The 15,259-nt window shown below is 41.7% G+C and overlaps 1 protein-coding gene across 3 annotated transcripts in view; it reads right to left on the reverse strand.

The window, feature by feature from the left end:
• Positions 1-3,529: 3,529 nt before the first annotated feature.
• Positions 3,530-15,259, reverse strand: part of SPATA5 (spermatogenesis associated 5) — a 161,547-nt gene continuing 149,817 nt past the window's right edge. For 2 of the 3 annotated variants that reach the window (XM_053939863.1, XM_053939864.1), the window contains one exon: positions 3,530-4,723. In XM_053939863.1, coding sequence (XP_053795838.1) covers positions 4,547-4,723 — 177 coding nt within the window. In that variant the 3' untranslated portion in view covers positions 3,530-4,546. The remainder of the gene's footprint in view (positions 4,724-15,259) is intronic. The other variant, XM_053939862.1, reaches the window with a different exon arrangement.

The following is a 15,259-nucleotide window of genomic DNA, read 5'->3' on the forward strand; positions in this document are numbered from 1 at the left end:
AACCGTTAAGATCAGCCAGTCCAACTGCTGGGCCCACAATCATTTTGAGCAATGGCTTCATGCTAGTCCAAGGGGAAGGAATGTCATCTGGTTGCCATTGCCTTCTCTTACAACACCTGTGCTCTTGCTGGAGTCCAGCCACGCAAACACAGAGAGGGGCTCTCCCCCCTCATCCCTCCTGTCCTTGGCAGGCCAGTTAACAGAGAAAACACACATCTCCTTCTCTGTAAGGGCTCTGGAGCTGTTGGATTTAAGTCTGCATGGAAGAATGACACCATTTTAAATGTTTAACACAGAATACATAAAGGCCTGGTGAAAATGCTCAGTGAAGTTTCCAGCAGAGGAGGTACACTTGCAGGAGGAGCAGACACAAACTCCAAGATCAGGAGGAGGTTTCAGCTGAAATATTTGTCTTCCTGATGCTGGCCTGCCAAATGGGCAAAACATGCCCAGCCACAGCAGCAATTCTGCCTCTTGCACCTACTACCTTGGAAAAGCTCCTTATCGAACGGCACACATTAATGTCATCTGTGGTATTGTCTTCCATGCAAGGAAAAAAAACCCATCAGCAAAAGATTCTGGGGTTCCTAGGAGATAAAAATTACTGGAATTCACTACAACTGCAGCAACAATATTAAAAACAAAGAGGTCCCAATGTAAAACTGATTTTCCAAATCTAACTCTGCTCCCACTGCAAACCACTTCCTATGCCCCAGACTGCATCAGCACAGGAGTATCCAATGGCTCAGGAGTGTGAATGGAAGCACAGTCGGTTTTATGCCAACTTTGGGATCACAGGAAGCAAGGCAAGTTCTTTGCACCTGCTTTTTACTAATTCTTTCAGGGCCTTTCACCAAGGTTATGACACCTTCCAGCAGGTGACTCTTCATCTTTGAGGTCCAATTCCTCCCAAATTCTCTCACTACATACTAGGATACCATCACCCCTGGACACCAGCATTTCTAGTGCTGGCAGTTCTGTTTCACCCATACATCAGCTGCTTTCTCTGGCAGAGCCAGAAGCAACCAAAACCCTTCAGGGTCAGGCTCCTCACAGCCCTGACTGCAATAGGCAGAGACAGTTCTCCTGCCCACCAACCTGTGTTCATCACTGAACTTCATCTTCCTGGGCACTACAGGGCAAAACACCACATTTGACTTCCACTTTTCCCCTCTCCACACCCCATCGGCAGAATCAGACTCCTGCTTCAGGAGGAAACATCCTGTTTCAGCAGGAAACATCACTCCCAGCCTTCCATGGATGCTCAATTCCTGGAGCATTGTTTGGCATGTGTCCAGCTTCCAGAGGAGAGTCACCACACTTTGACATTCAAAATGAGTAAAGAAGCTGAAAGGAAAGAGCCAGGATACAGAATCCACAAAAATCAGCTTTAAGGACATAATTTTTAAAGGGCTGACAAGTCTAAATTCAATTTTGAATACCCAGCTTTGACATAAATGATCTTTATTCTGTCTCTGATGTTTGCCCTTACACCTGAGCTTGGTAAAGCTTATGTTCTGTTCTCATTTAGAGGCTGCAGGAAAATTATCCACAATAAACCTCACTCTTTCTTCTAGGATTAAGAACTGTATGTCATACTTGCAGTGAAAATCTGTTTTATGAATTAGGTAGAACACAGGACTGAACTTTTTTTCAAGTTAAGTGAAGACAATTCTGTGTTTTTATCATAAGTATTCTCCTGGTCATTTCTGGCCAAACTGTCAAAAGACATTTTATACCATTTTGCAAGGGGTTCTTATTGGAGGATAAAAGGTAGATTTTGTATTTAAACAAAGTGTGCCTGAAAAGTTGAAAAGTTGATTTAATGTTAACAATTCTGCGACTCAAGCAGTGTTTGGGCCAAAAACCAGCTGCAAAAGATAAGAGCAGGCAGAAGACTGTGTTTCTAAAAAACTTAAAGAAGTAAGTCTAGGAAGTCTAAGCAGTTAAAGAGAGGATGGGACAGAGATATTCTTCTCAGATGCCTTCTCTGTTGAAATTCACTGAGCCTCAATCCTTTTATTGAAATTAAATATCATGGAAACACAACAAAACCCAGCAGAAGAGAGAGTGCCTCTATCTTTGAGTTGCTCTGCAACACAGAGGTATTCAGGCTTTTATGGGCTCACACTGCAAGAGATTTGAGTGGGTGCGAAGGCACAAGGTGTTCAGCAAAGCATGTTGTGAGGAGGCAGCTCTGAATCAAAACTTGCAGGACAGGATGACAGGAGATAAATGACAGGAGATAAATGACAGGAGATGCTCCTGGAGTGCTCTGTCCTACAGTGCCCTCGTTAGTAAGTTCCAACAAGACGCTCAGGGTGCAACAGCTCTCAGCAAGCTCGATTATTAAAGGCCTATACTGCCCCTGTGTTTTGAGCAAAACCAAATTTTTGGTCATTTTCCAGAATTCTGATACCAGGGTTTCAATTTGCTCATCCACAGTAGCAGTGATCTTTCTTTAGGAAAGAGACAGGGAATCATCACACAGGCAAAGTTTTCCAAACAGAATTTTCTAGGAGCAACAGACACCTCCTGGGGACTTCACAAATTTGTCATTACTTATTTTTTAAAATAATATCTTACCTTTTTAAAAAAATCAAATTCCACAAACCCAAGGATAAAAAGGGGAGCTTCCTACATTTAAAATCACTTCAGGCATATGGGTGTTTATCCAGAGATTTGGTGCCCTGTGGATAAATGTGGCACCATACAGGTACAAGGATAAATGTAGGGATGGGATTTTTCCCAAGGCACAAACAGCAGACATGGGCCAGCCTTCTCTTCAAGTGTCCTAAAATTCGATGTGCAAAATTTCCCTCTGATGGCAGCAGGGTTCTACAAAGGGACAGGGCAGCCAGCTACTACCTGCCTCTCTTGTAGTTTCTCAGTTCACATTCACTCCTTGGTGCATGTTCCCAATAAACCTGAGCACTTCCTAAGGAATGGCCATCTAGTTTTAACACTCATCTGGAGCAGCACATAGTGTTATTTTTAGGCTACAAAATCACAAACAGAATTCATTATTGGCAGTGAAAACTGCAGTCTCTCTTTCCTCCCTTCAGGGGTAGACACTGGAGTGAAGTGCCAGGGGATAAAGGTATGGCATTTAATTTCTGGAAACCTTAAAAATTTAATGGTTATGATGAATGGTTCACATCCTGAGCTCCGAGCTGGAGTATGCAGAATTTAGAAAAGAAGAATAAAGTAGTTTCAGATGCAGTCTTGATCACCAAGGCAACTCTTCCAGTTTATAATTTTCATAATTCCCTCTGTCTGCTGGAATATTAAAGAGTCAAACAATGAAAATAAGAAAAAACCTCATACACATCAGCTGAACTAAGTAAAGGACCCCCTCTTCTTCATCCTCTAATCCTTTACAGCAATAATAAAATTAAATGCTAATTACAGCAACAATAGGTTAGAATGAGAGTAATAAAAAAAGCTATCATTTAAAAATAGTAGATTTCTGTTTAAAACCTACAAAATGTGTACAGTGTGGAACTAAGTAAAGAAAGAAAAACCATAATCAAGGTGAAGAAATTACCTTTTTATTGAAGTTTCTGTTGGTTTTGGTTTACCTTTCCCTCAACTCTTTATGTCTGGACTAGAAAAGCTCAGCCTTTCTGTAGTGAGGAAAGAAGCTGAATATTAGTTTGCTTAACTGCATTTCATCCTGAGTGCAACAGCAGAGAGGCCACAAGGACCTGTCATCATTTCAACAGATGATATAACAAAGAAACAACCTGAGGAGAATTTATCTGTCCCTGAAGTATTTTGTGGTCACTTATAACAGTTTTTGCAAGGTTTTATCATCCATTAATTAGGGTTCATTATGGATCTTAAGCAGCCAGCTTTAAATAATCTATTTTATCAACATTCCTATTCATTTTGATGGAAACAAACATCAACAAGAAACTTTTTCTGACACCTGGCAGTGGGTTCACGTTGGTGAAGGGCTGGACAGTTTTTTAAGGTGCCTATCTGCCAGCATGTCTAAAAAGGAGCTGGTGAAGACCAAAGATAAATGTTTGGCTATAATCAATCAGGATGCCTTGGCTTTATCTCAGAAACCCTGTCTGGCAGCTTTGCTGGAAATCATAAATCAAAAAATTCACAATAATTTTAAGCACTTTTTGTAATGAGGCCACTCACTGGGATCAAACTGTGGTTGAGGCAGGAACAAATCAAGGCAATAACAGCATTTGTTACTTCTCTCTTTAGGGCCAAGAATCCACCAAAATTCAGAATTTGATCTTTTGGGGATTTTTTGATACATGGATATACAACTGAGATAAACTGACTTAAACCAGAAATCTGACTACCTCTAAAAGACAAGTTATACCACTGAAATGGTAAAATCTAAAGTTTAGGACAATGTCTATGACACGCAAAACTTCCACAGGGACTTTTATTACAGCAATTCTGCATTCAGTTAACTCCAGACACTCCACTCGCTCACAGTACAAAACTCTTTGGCTTCTGACAGCTTCACAAAGGAAATCTGGCATTCACACAGTGAATGGGGTATGTATTAATTTGCCTTTCAGAGCGCGTGCAGTCCACTTTGCTGCTGGTAATCTGCATAAAACTGGATTAACGAGTCGGGAATTCTTGGGCTCACGACCATCAGCGCGCTCCGGAAGTGCCAGCCCGTGATAGATTTGGCATGGATGTCTTCCTGAAGAGCTAGAAGGGCTGCTTCCCTGCAGACTGCTGTTATCTGCAAAGAAACAACAAAAAACCAACCATACAGCATTATTATTATTATTACTATTATTATTATTTTTTTTTTACATTACTTGAAGAAAGAGAACCCAAGAACATCAAATCGCTCAAATGCCAAATAATCACAAGTAGAGTTTTTCCAACTTTTAAATTTTTTTAAAATAAATGAAGTTGTGGGCGATTAGGACATCCAAAAAACAGGATGTAGCTAAAACTTCAAACCACATTTCACATTACAGCATGCTGCAAATTAACTTGCTAATCATATTACCTTGTGTTAAACTCCCTACAACACCTGATAAATTCAAATCACCGGCAATACATTTTTCCATCCCCAAAGTGCAAGAGCAGATATTCCCAGGCTCTGCAGGCACTTTTCTTTCCCAGCCTTGCACTGGGAAAGAAATAAAAACAATTAATTCCAAAAGGAGGCTCAGAGGAGAGGGGTGTGTGGAAGGGGAGGAAGGTTAAGGTCTCATACCCTGCAATGTGTTTTTAAGCTCTCTGGACTTCAGACAGCGGAAACAGACTGATGCCAGTGTCACTCTAAAGACACATTACTGTGGTGAAAGGAGCTTGTGGAATGAAAAGAGATATTGTGATTTCCAGTGCAACAGGGAAAACAGTGATTGATATTGACTGCTCCCTTATATCTGTAAATGAAAGAGCCAACTGAAACACATTTATCCGGCTATTCAGCATATTTTCTCTGTTTGTTCACTTACTGAAAGGAGTTCCCTCGCTTATGCTCTGCTAATGGTTGCCAAAGCCGTTTAGTAGCTTTTTAGGGGATTTAGCAGCATGTTTAGGAAGCTTTCACAAGAAAACATGCATGGATTTAGATGGCTTTGTCAAGTTACAACAATATTACTATTAGTTCTGTGCTGCTCTAATGAGCACCAAAGCTAAACACTGCTGTTACGCATTTTAATGCTTTTCAGGACTTCAGAGACAGCTAAACCTGAAAGCACAGCTGAGATTTAGTGCACCAGCTTCTTGTGGAGATCAGTAATACATCACCCAGAAAGTTAACAGAAGGGCCCTGGTCTTTCTGTGCAAGTTTTTCTCTAAGCAGACATTGTGACTGTGTCCCCATCTCAAACAGGAATATTAAGCTACTTAAATAAAAAAACCTGCACCAGATCCCTTGCATCCCCTGCCTACCACTGACCCCAGAATTCTTTCACAAGGGAGAATACTGGTGATGGAAAAACAGATCCCAAGCATTCTGGACTCAGAATTCGTGTTAGCCTTTGAAAGAGGGGTTCATTTCTCCTTGATAAATACTGCAGTAAGGCCATAAAATGAAGAGTCTCTCTGGAAGTTTTCACAGGGATTATTAAAAAAATCCCACATGCAGTCCAGCAGGTTTTGACTGCCCTGTTCTTCTCACAGAGACCATCACCTATCCACAGCATGAAATGCTGAAGCAGGGTGTCACTGACAAGGTGTTCACTTGTCAGCAGCTGTTTTAGTGAAGGAGAAGCTGAAGGAGACACTGTCAAGCTGTCACATCCAAAACCGAAGGAACACCACTGCCAATCCTATTTCTTCCTGTTTCATTTGTACACCGATACACTCAGGAGGAATTCATCCATAGGCTGATAGTTCTCTTTCACCTGTTCTCTATGCTCTGCCAACACTATCAGTAACAGTAATGACAACTAACCTCCAAAGGGGTTTTTTTTTTTTGTTTTTGTTTTAATTTTATTCTTAAACACTGAACCATAAGTTCTATGATAACTGAAAATCACTAGACATGAGGAAGCACGAGAAAACTCATTATTTTTGGCTTCTTAAAAGCATTTCAGCTGCTTTTAAGGGACATGGAAAGACTTTAAAGGCATAAATTATTGTTCTCCCTTTTCCTGGCTGCACTAAATCTTTTCTATATTATTGAGTAATAAACAGCAGGCGTTATGGCACAGTGTTGAAAATTTAGGCCCTTGTGTCTGGTCACAGAGTCACATGGAGTTGTTTCCATTCCTTGGCTAACCCAGGGGATCAGGTTTCTGAGGTAAGAGATTCAACAAGGCAAGTTTGATTATTTTGCTTTGTTCAGTATGCAAACTTAAAAAAAAAAAAAAGTCCTCACAAGCATTCTCACTAGCTGATAAAGCTAAATCACTCATAGAAAGCAAACACAAGTAGCCACAGTGAGAGGAGGGTGAACTCATCTGGTGAATTAGGCTTTATTTGCCTTAGGTCACTGGTCTGTCATGGAGACTCCTTGTCACAGCCACATTAGGACGTTTCTTCCCAGATAGAGCAACAGAAGGGCTTTTAAAAGTCATTTCTGTGGATTGAGGAAAAAAGGGAAGGCCACAGAAGAGGCTGTAACTGACAGAAGAGGAAGGAGACCCTTTGCAGCAAGACATGGATTTTTCCCAGGCTTAGCAGCACTCCAAACCCAGAAGCTGCACCCACATCATTAGCTTTAAAAACCTGCAACAAGTCTATTCCCAACGAACTTCTCCTGTGACTTTCTTAAATCACTTCTTCTTTTGGCCTCTACAAGATCACCCTGTATCAAGTGCCACAGTCCAGTCATGCCTTATATAATAAAGCACTTTTGTTTGTATTAAAACTGGCAATTTCAGCAAGTCCTCCTATCCCTTGTGTTATAAGAACGGTGATTCATCTGCTTTTCCTTGTTCACCTTCCCTGTACCATCGATGATTTTAGAGAGTTTTATCTCATTCCCTCCCAGTCAAGTCTTTGCAAGCTGAAGAGCCCTCAGTGACTCAGACCTTGCTCCTGCCCAACCTGTCCATTCTTCCTCCCATCTGCCATCACTGCCTTGGCCAGTTCTGCCTTGAGCTCTCACTGCTGAGTGCCTGAAGCTGTGCAGGGCACAGAGGGGACTGTACTAGGCCACAGCTCTGTCTCTGGGCTGCTTGCAGTTCTTTTCTTATCATTGTATTTATGCTGAGAGGATTTTTCTCAGAAAATTATCTACGCTGCCTCCAGCATCTTTTCCCAATTTAGGCCAAATTATTTGTGAATCTGAAGCTTGGGCGATATTCTTTTTTCTCCATTGCATTTAGTAGGATGCTTCTGCCTACCTCTAGAAATGAATGCTAAGAACCAACATTACCTACTTGCAAAGCAAATCTTAATGAGTTTCAAATAAAAATCCTACAAGGTATCATCAAGTTTACCTTTTCAGTATACAAAAAAAGGACAAATAAAAGTGCAGTGTTTTGGATCTCTGTATGTTGTGAGGAATAAGAATAACATCCTAGTCCTGTTCCAAAGGCAAAAATACATCTCACTGTATGGAGGGACAAAATAGATATTTTGTGATTGCATCTGAATCCAGAGACTGCATCTGAATCCAGAGTGGCTTTCAGCACCCACTCTAAGGCAGTAATGAAGACACAAAGTGATTGTCAGAGACAGCAGTGATTAAACAGCAACACACCAGGGACCAGGTAATCAAGCTGTAACTACTGAAACTACATGGGTGCTACTGCAGCAGTAAAGAGGCAGCCAGGTGGGGTAAAAAGCTGCTGAATCTAAGAGTACCAGAATATCCCCTAGTTTGGTTATTATTAGTATCAGTATAAAAGGAAGTTTATCAAACAGAATTCTCATTTTCAATGGAGTCAGAGCAACTTACCAACCAATGCATTCATCTGTTGTCTACAGTCGTGTCTCAGCATGGGAATAGTTTTGAATTCATGTATATAAAACATGCATTCTTAAAGGACTGACTTATCATCTCAGGAATGATCTTTAAGATCAGAAAATAAACAATTAATTTAGAATTCTGCTTCAAAGTGAAAAAGGCACCAGACTCAAGCTTTCCTGGGAGGAAAGGAATTAAAATTTGCTGTCTGAGCCACACACACAGAGATCAGTAGGAAACAAAGTCACATACCAGCCCAGAGCTATGCTGCAAACAACGATGAGCCCGCTAGCAAAAAAGGATTTACACCTAGCCGTTCCCTCCTGCCCCATTCCAGTCCCAGCAACAATAAAATGCCTGGTGCCAGTTACTGTTCCCTGAACAAACAGCATTGAGCAAAACCCATCTTTCCCTTGAAACTAATGGTTACACTGGCTGCTTCAGCTGGGCCTATTCTACCCCATTCTGGCATTAAGCACCAACTCTTTCCAGCGGACTAGAAGTCCTTTTCAGCTTCTTTGTATTTAAAGTGCTCTAAATAGCTTAAAAGAGCCTAAAAAAAAAAAAAAAAAAAAAAAAAAAAAAAAAAAAAAAAAAAAAAAGAAGGCTCTTCTGTGTTAAAGCCTTAGGTATTTTCAAGAAAGTGGTTTTGTTAGGGCCGAGTGTGCTGGGAACACCTGTGAATGTCGGGTTTAATTGGGCTGCAGATGGTGTCGATTGTGTGCACCGTAACTGGCAGCCACTGCCTGGTCCTACATTGTGTTTCATTTTCCTTTTTCCTTCCTTTTTAATTCGCTCCTCCACCCCACCAGTTAAAGTTGTAAGGGATTGTGTGTGAGAGAGGGATTAGGAGCCTGGAAACAAGAATAGTGCCCTGCGGGTTGTGAATAGCGCAAATTGGGGCGCTTCCGGGTGGAGCAGTACCTGCGAGGCTGAGCGCCCGCCGGGCACCTCAAAGGGAGCCGGGACCAGGTCTGGGGACTCGCCTTTCCCGCTCAGCTAGGGAGGGATAAAAGCTTCACACACAGCATTTGAAAAAGACATGAATAACCCCCGGGTCTCGACATCTGCGTCTCACTCGGGCGAATTCCTGCCCTACCGCTGTGTCAGGAGCTGCCCTGTTGAGAGCAAAAGACTCATCCCCACAAAACAGGAATAGCTGGAAAGCTCTCAGGACCCACCTGAGACTAAGGGAAAAGGTGGGCATGGATGCCTTTCCAAAGCAAGAAGCTGCTCCATAGGCAGAGAATAGATGGGAAAGGTTGCTGACTGTACTCTTAAAATCCACACAAATAATTCAACGCAGCTCCAGCAGCGCACAACTTCCCACAAGGGATTTGCAGAGGGCTCAAAGCAGTGCTGGCCACCGCCAGCAGGTCACTCTTGCTCAGTGTGGGACGCCAGGGCCCCGCTTTCCCCCCTCTCCTTTACGCAGGCACCACCCGCGGCCGGCTGCTGGATCCCACCCGGCTCTTGTGCCGGCTCCGGTGCTAAACTGGCCCTTTCATTCAATGGGCCAGTGACCCATTCAATGCACCAGACCATCAGAAAACTAATCCGAAATAAAATAAAAAGAGACTTTACTTGCTGCTGGGGTATTGAGATGGGCTCAGGGGGGATTCGACAAGTCGGCATGGGAGGAGTGGGGAACACAGCAAGTGGGGTGTGTTATGCTCCAGGAGCTGCTGGGGAGACCTGCCCTAGATGAGAATGCTATTTTAAGATGTCACAAATATAATTTTTTCTTTAAAATGGGCTAAACTGAGAGGGTCTTAGCTGTTAAGAGGTAAAGTTTTTTATGTGTTTCAAAAAGGCTTAAATGTAGTACTTTTCTTATGCTTCAATTTTCCTCATTCATATATAAACCAAGTAAAGACAAGAAAACAGCTTTTTTTCTCTTGTCTGCATAGAGAAATTGTTACAGATTGCTACAAATCTTGTTCTTTATAGAGGAGAAAGTTTCCAATACTAAGGAAATATCACCTTGTGATAAATTTTGACTAATGTTTGAAAGACAAAGATTCACCCTGTATGTGCATTTCTTCATTCCGCTCAGTTCTATGATCTGTGTAGATTTAAATGGGATGGATCACAGAATCAAATAAGGAAGGGACCTTAAAGATTACCCAGTTCTAACCCCTCTGCCATGGGCAGGGAACCTTCCACTAAACCAGGTTGCTCAGAACTTGGCTTTGAACACTTCCACAGATAGGGCATCCACAAAATTATACAATTATACATCTGGGCATTTTGCAAAGGGAGAATAATCTGTTCTAACCAGAAAATGATGAAATGTATTAGCATCATGCTTTTCAGACAGTATCCATCCACTCCTCAGATTCATGCACTGAACCATGGGACCTATGGAGTGATTTGCTTAGGATATGACTGTTGCTCCCTAACATTTTCCCAGCTAAGGTGTGCAAGGCCCTCACAGGCTGCACAAGTGCGTCCGTGAGACAGAGACTTCTTTGATCTCTAAGCAGCTATGTTGTAAAATGTTATTAGCTTTCCTCAAGTTAAAGCACTTACATCTCTATGGCTCTGTATTTAGGAACACTACCTTGGAGCAGATAAGTTCCTACCCTCAGTAATGACAATCTATAATTAGATATTATTTTTCATAAAATATAGACTTCTTTCTCCCTTGTTTATTGAAGAGACATTCATTATGAACAGACATTGGACTGCCTACCTTAAAACAGGTCTGTACTGATGAGGCAGCATCTTTGTAATTCTTAAATGGAAATGACAGGTATTACTTTTTGAGCACCTTGGTCTAGTGGAAGGCATCCCTAGCCATGGCAGGGGGGGTGGAATGAGATTTTCTTTAAGGTCCCTTCCATCCCAAATCATGAACCCAGGATTATGTGTATCCTGTGTCTCCGAGAGCAGATGATCTCTGCTATTCCTGATTCCTTTAATGAGAAATTGTTAAGCACATGTAATTGAATAAAACCAGCTCCTTTAATGATGTCTGTAAGTGACCTTAGTTCAGAGCAGTCTGCCCCAAATCTACACAACTTAATGTACCATTTGCTTATTTGTGTAATTTTGTGGCTTGATGTACAGGTGAGCACATGTGTGGGTGTCCACAGCTTACCTGAGGTGCTGCACAGGGACACAAGGCTGTCCTGCTGCCTGAATACATGTGATTTGACTGGGATGGGGGTTCCCACTCACCTTTTCCATGGTGGCCACAGCAAAGACCAAGTCCTCCTGCCCTCTCTTCCTGGTCTCAGCCAGGCTTCAAAATCAGCTGAAGGTGAGCCAAGAGCTAAGCCAGACAACTGGCCAGCTGTGCATGTGGGATAATCATGGCAACAATTAATGAGGCACAGTGACCCCAAAAAGCTGCCTTTAATTGCTCTTCCAATACCAGAAACTGAGCAGAGGCTGTGCCCGGGCAGCAGACAGCATCACATGTATCAGTAGCTCCTGCTGTTCTATAAAGCTCACACACGCCCAGGGAAGGGAAAAATGAGGTATGTAGCCAAAATTAGATGTATGTATCATAACTCCAGCACATGATGACAGCTAAGGGGAATAAAGCAGAGCTCTCAGTGGTACATGCTAAGTGTCATCACACATACTTCTGCTCATCCCAACATGTTCTAACAGAGCGAAGCCTCGGCTCCATCTGCAAGCTTTCTTTTTTTCTTCCTTCCACTCTCTTAAAAATATTACTAGATGCGGTATCCTTCCAAGCAATGTATAAAACATGTAAATTCCGATTTCAATTTTGTAACTACAAGCCCAAAACGCAGCTATTTTCCAAGAGGTGCTCCGCCAATATGGCTCCCATCACTTTGGCAGAGACATGGCATAGCTACACCTCTCACAAAGGAATTCCGTAACGAAACGAGTTTTTACATGCTGGGACTAAATATTTTTAAACAGCACTCTCTGCCAACTTCATGTTTCAGCTATATTTGTGTAACTAAAAAAAAAAAACCCAAAAAACACAAACCACCAAAACACCCCCCCCCCAAAATCACATGCGTGTTTCTATACAAGATTAAGCTGCATTTCTGGTTAACCTCAGAATTATTTCATTTTTATATAAACATTTAATGGGAAAGTTTAACTTCTTCCCTTCAATGAGGAAAAGGAAACCAAGCCACTAGAAAAACAGTGTCTTTCTATGTGTGTGCATGCACTCATTTTAATTAAAGGTAATTTAAGAGAATCCTGTGTTCTCACTCACAGTCTGCTGGTGCTGCAGAGAGCCTGGACACAGAGCCAAGGGTATTCTGCCGAATGCCGCCAGCAAGAGAGATTGGATTATGCAACTAAAAATTTAAAAGTAGAAGTCTTCATCATTAGCTGTGGCTGTCATGAGTTTCTCCCTGTATAAAACAGATTTTGCAGCTCCCACCTTATGAAACCTATCATAAGGGGGGTTAAGTGGTTGCTGCATTTGCTTGCTTGCTTTTCAGATTTCGAGGCACTTAGGAGGTTGGGTGATATGTTCAGCATATTCCCTATTTCTTGCACTGGAAGATAATTCTTGCCTTTCCTTTCTCAAGTTTAACCTGACCAGAGGCCTCAGACTCCTATCAAAACAAAGCAAATAAAAGCAACTCTGCAAAAAGAACTGGGAGAAGTGCTCTCCCTTCCCTAAAAATATTTTTTTTTTGGTCAATAGAGCACAGCCCGTCTAGAACTATCTTTCATCTCCAGCCACATTTCTATTACATTATATCACAATTTAAAGGTAGCTACAGCTCTAAACTTTTGAATCCAACTTACCTAGAAGTAAAAAAAAAATTCTTTTTTCATCGGTTAATTTAAACTCTGCCTTTCATCCTGTCTTTTGAGCCATGGCAAATATTGTCCTGATTTGGATCTTACACAGCAGGTTAAAAATAGCAACTGTAGTTACCTACATATGAGCTATCATAATACAATACAGTAAAAGCAAACTTACTTAAAAATAATGACAAATCTTCTAGAAACTTAGTTTTTCTGTCCATTTGGACAGAAAACACACAACTCCTGCAATAGTAAGAGTTATACTTTCTGGGTGACGTGTATTCACATCCTGTGTTGAGGTAAGAAAAGACATTTGGGGTGAATACACGTAATGTCCTTAATGGAAGCTCTCTAGCTTTTATTTACTGGGTTCTCAGTTCCTGGAAGGTGTGAGATGTTTCCTGTGGAGTATATATTTCCTCAGCAGAAAGCTAGAGGAATTTCAGGCTGTTTCTAAGTTTACCTCTTGGAGTTTCTCATGGCACCAGCTGCTCATGTTTCCCAGGAAAATCAGGGAGGAGGACTACTGCATGCCTGTATTCCAGAGAGGCAGAGTGTAGCTGGGAGGATAGGCAGACCTAGAAAGCAATGCCATTAAGCCCCAGCAAAATGCCTTTGTCTATGGTTATTATTCCTAAAGGAAGAAGCAAAAAATGCAGGAAAAGAACTTATTCAAGTTTTAATGCAGGGTTTGCTTGTGCAAGAAAAGAAGTAATTACAGCAAGAAAAGAAACCACGAATGATGCAAATATATGGAATAAGAAAAGTGGGGTACCAACAATTACCTTGAGTTAGGTAAGGATTGACGGAAGGATTATATTTTAGTGGAACAGAAAGTCAATTAAGGTGTCTGCTTCTGCATTGTTAACATTACAGCTTGTAATTTGGGTGCCCTCCTCCAGCTGAGGAAACTGAATCCATGTAATGTCTGAAAGTCATCCAGATCTGCTTACTCCATGGATAAGAGATCTTATAAATTCTTCTTTTTCATATTTGTAAACTCCTTCTCCATTTGTGCCATGTTATTGCAAAGATCTCCTTGGTCTCTTGGGTTTTTTCCCCCCTCCTTCCTTGTCTAGGCAAGACAATGTAATGCAAATTTCCAACACTATGAAGACTTAGAACACTTAGGACAATGAAGACTTAGGTCACTTGAATTTCTCTTCACAAAGATGCTTTACATTCAAAATTTACCCTCAGCATTTCTACAAATAAGCACAAGGGGAAGCAGTGGAGTCTCCCTTGCCCTTCCTCCATGTTGTATGCAGCTTTGCTTTTTAATGTTAACGGCATTTCAATTTCTTAGAAGTTGCAGTCTAGCATGATACTCAAACAATTTAAGGCCAGAAAAGTATGAAATTTATGCTTAATAGTGTTCAAGGGGAGAGGATGAAGCCCAAAGGAGGATGCCACAAAAGTGAGCTCAGAAACAGTAACACAACTAAGGACCACAGCTAAAAGACCATAAAAAGACACTAAGAAACATGCAACCAGTGACAGGACAGTCCTGAAGTGATCCTGAGGGACAGTTTGAGGGACACTTACAAATTGAAGTCACCATCAGGTTTTTTCCTCCTGCTGTAGGGGCTGCTTTGTCTACCAGAGCCCAAGTGAATACACAGGAAAAGACCATCTGCTCCTCTTACGTGCAGTTGTTGTGGATGCACTCCTCTTGCTAGAGCCTGCAGCACACATATGCCTTCTCCTGAACTTCCATAAATATTTTACTGCGCTGAATTGTGTGGCCAAGTTATATAATGACAAAATAAAGCACAACTGCTCTCCCTGAAGCCATTCCAGCCTATCCAACAGGCTCAGGAATGACCCAGCAGCCCACTTCGCATGGCACAGAGGAGGATTCTAAGGATGACAGCATTCAACAGCTTGTGCCAAGTACCCATGAGTCTGTGAGGTGGAAAAAAAAGGACACCTTAACTCTATCATTGACTTTGTCCTTAGCAGATGCTGCCATGTCTGCCTTGTGTGGGTATCTACAATTGGTATCGTTTCCAGATCCTTGTCAAGAGCTAAGTTCAGATTTGCTCAGGAGTTGCCTGTGTGCATGAGAAAGCGTGAACTTTCCATTTCCCTGTGTATTATATTTACTCATGTCACAGTAGATGTACAGATAGTAGGACTCAGACA

This window comes from Vidua chalybeata, chromosome 4 (assembly GCF_026979565.1).
Source record: "Vidua chalybeata isolate OUT-0048 chromosome 4, bVidCha1 merged haplotype, whole genome shotgun sequence".
Classification (NCBI taxonomy): Eukaryota; Metazoa; Chordata; class Aves; order Passeriformes; family Viduidae; genus Vidua; species Vidua chalybeata.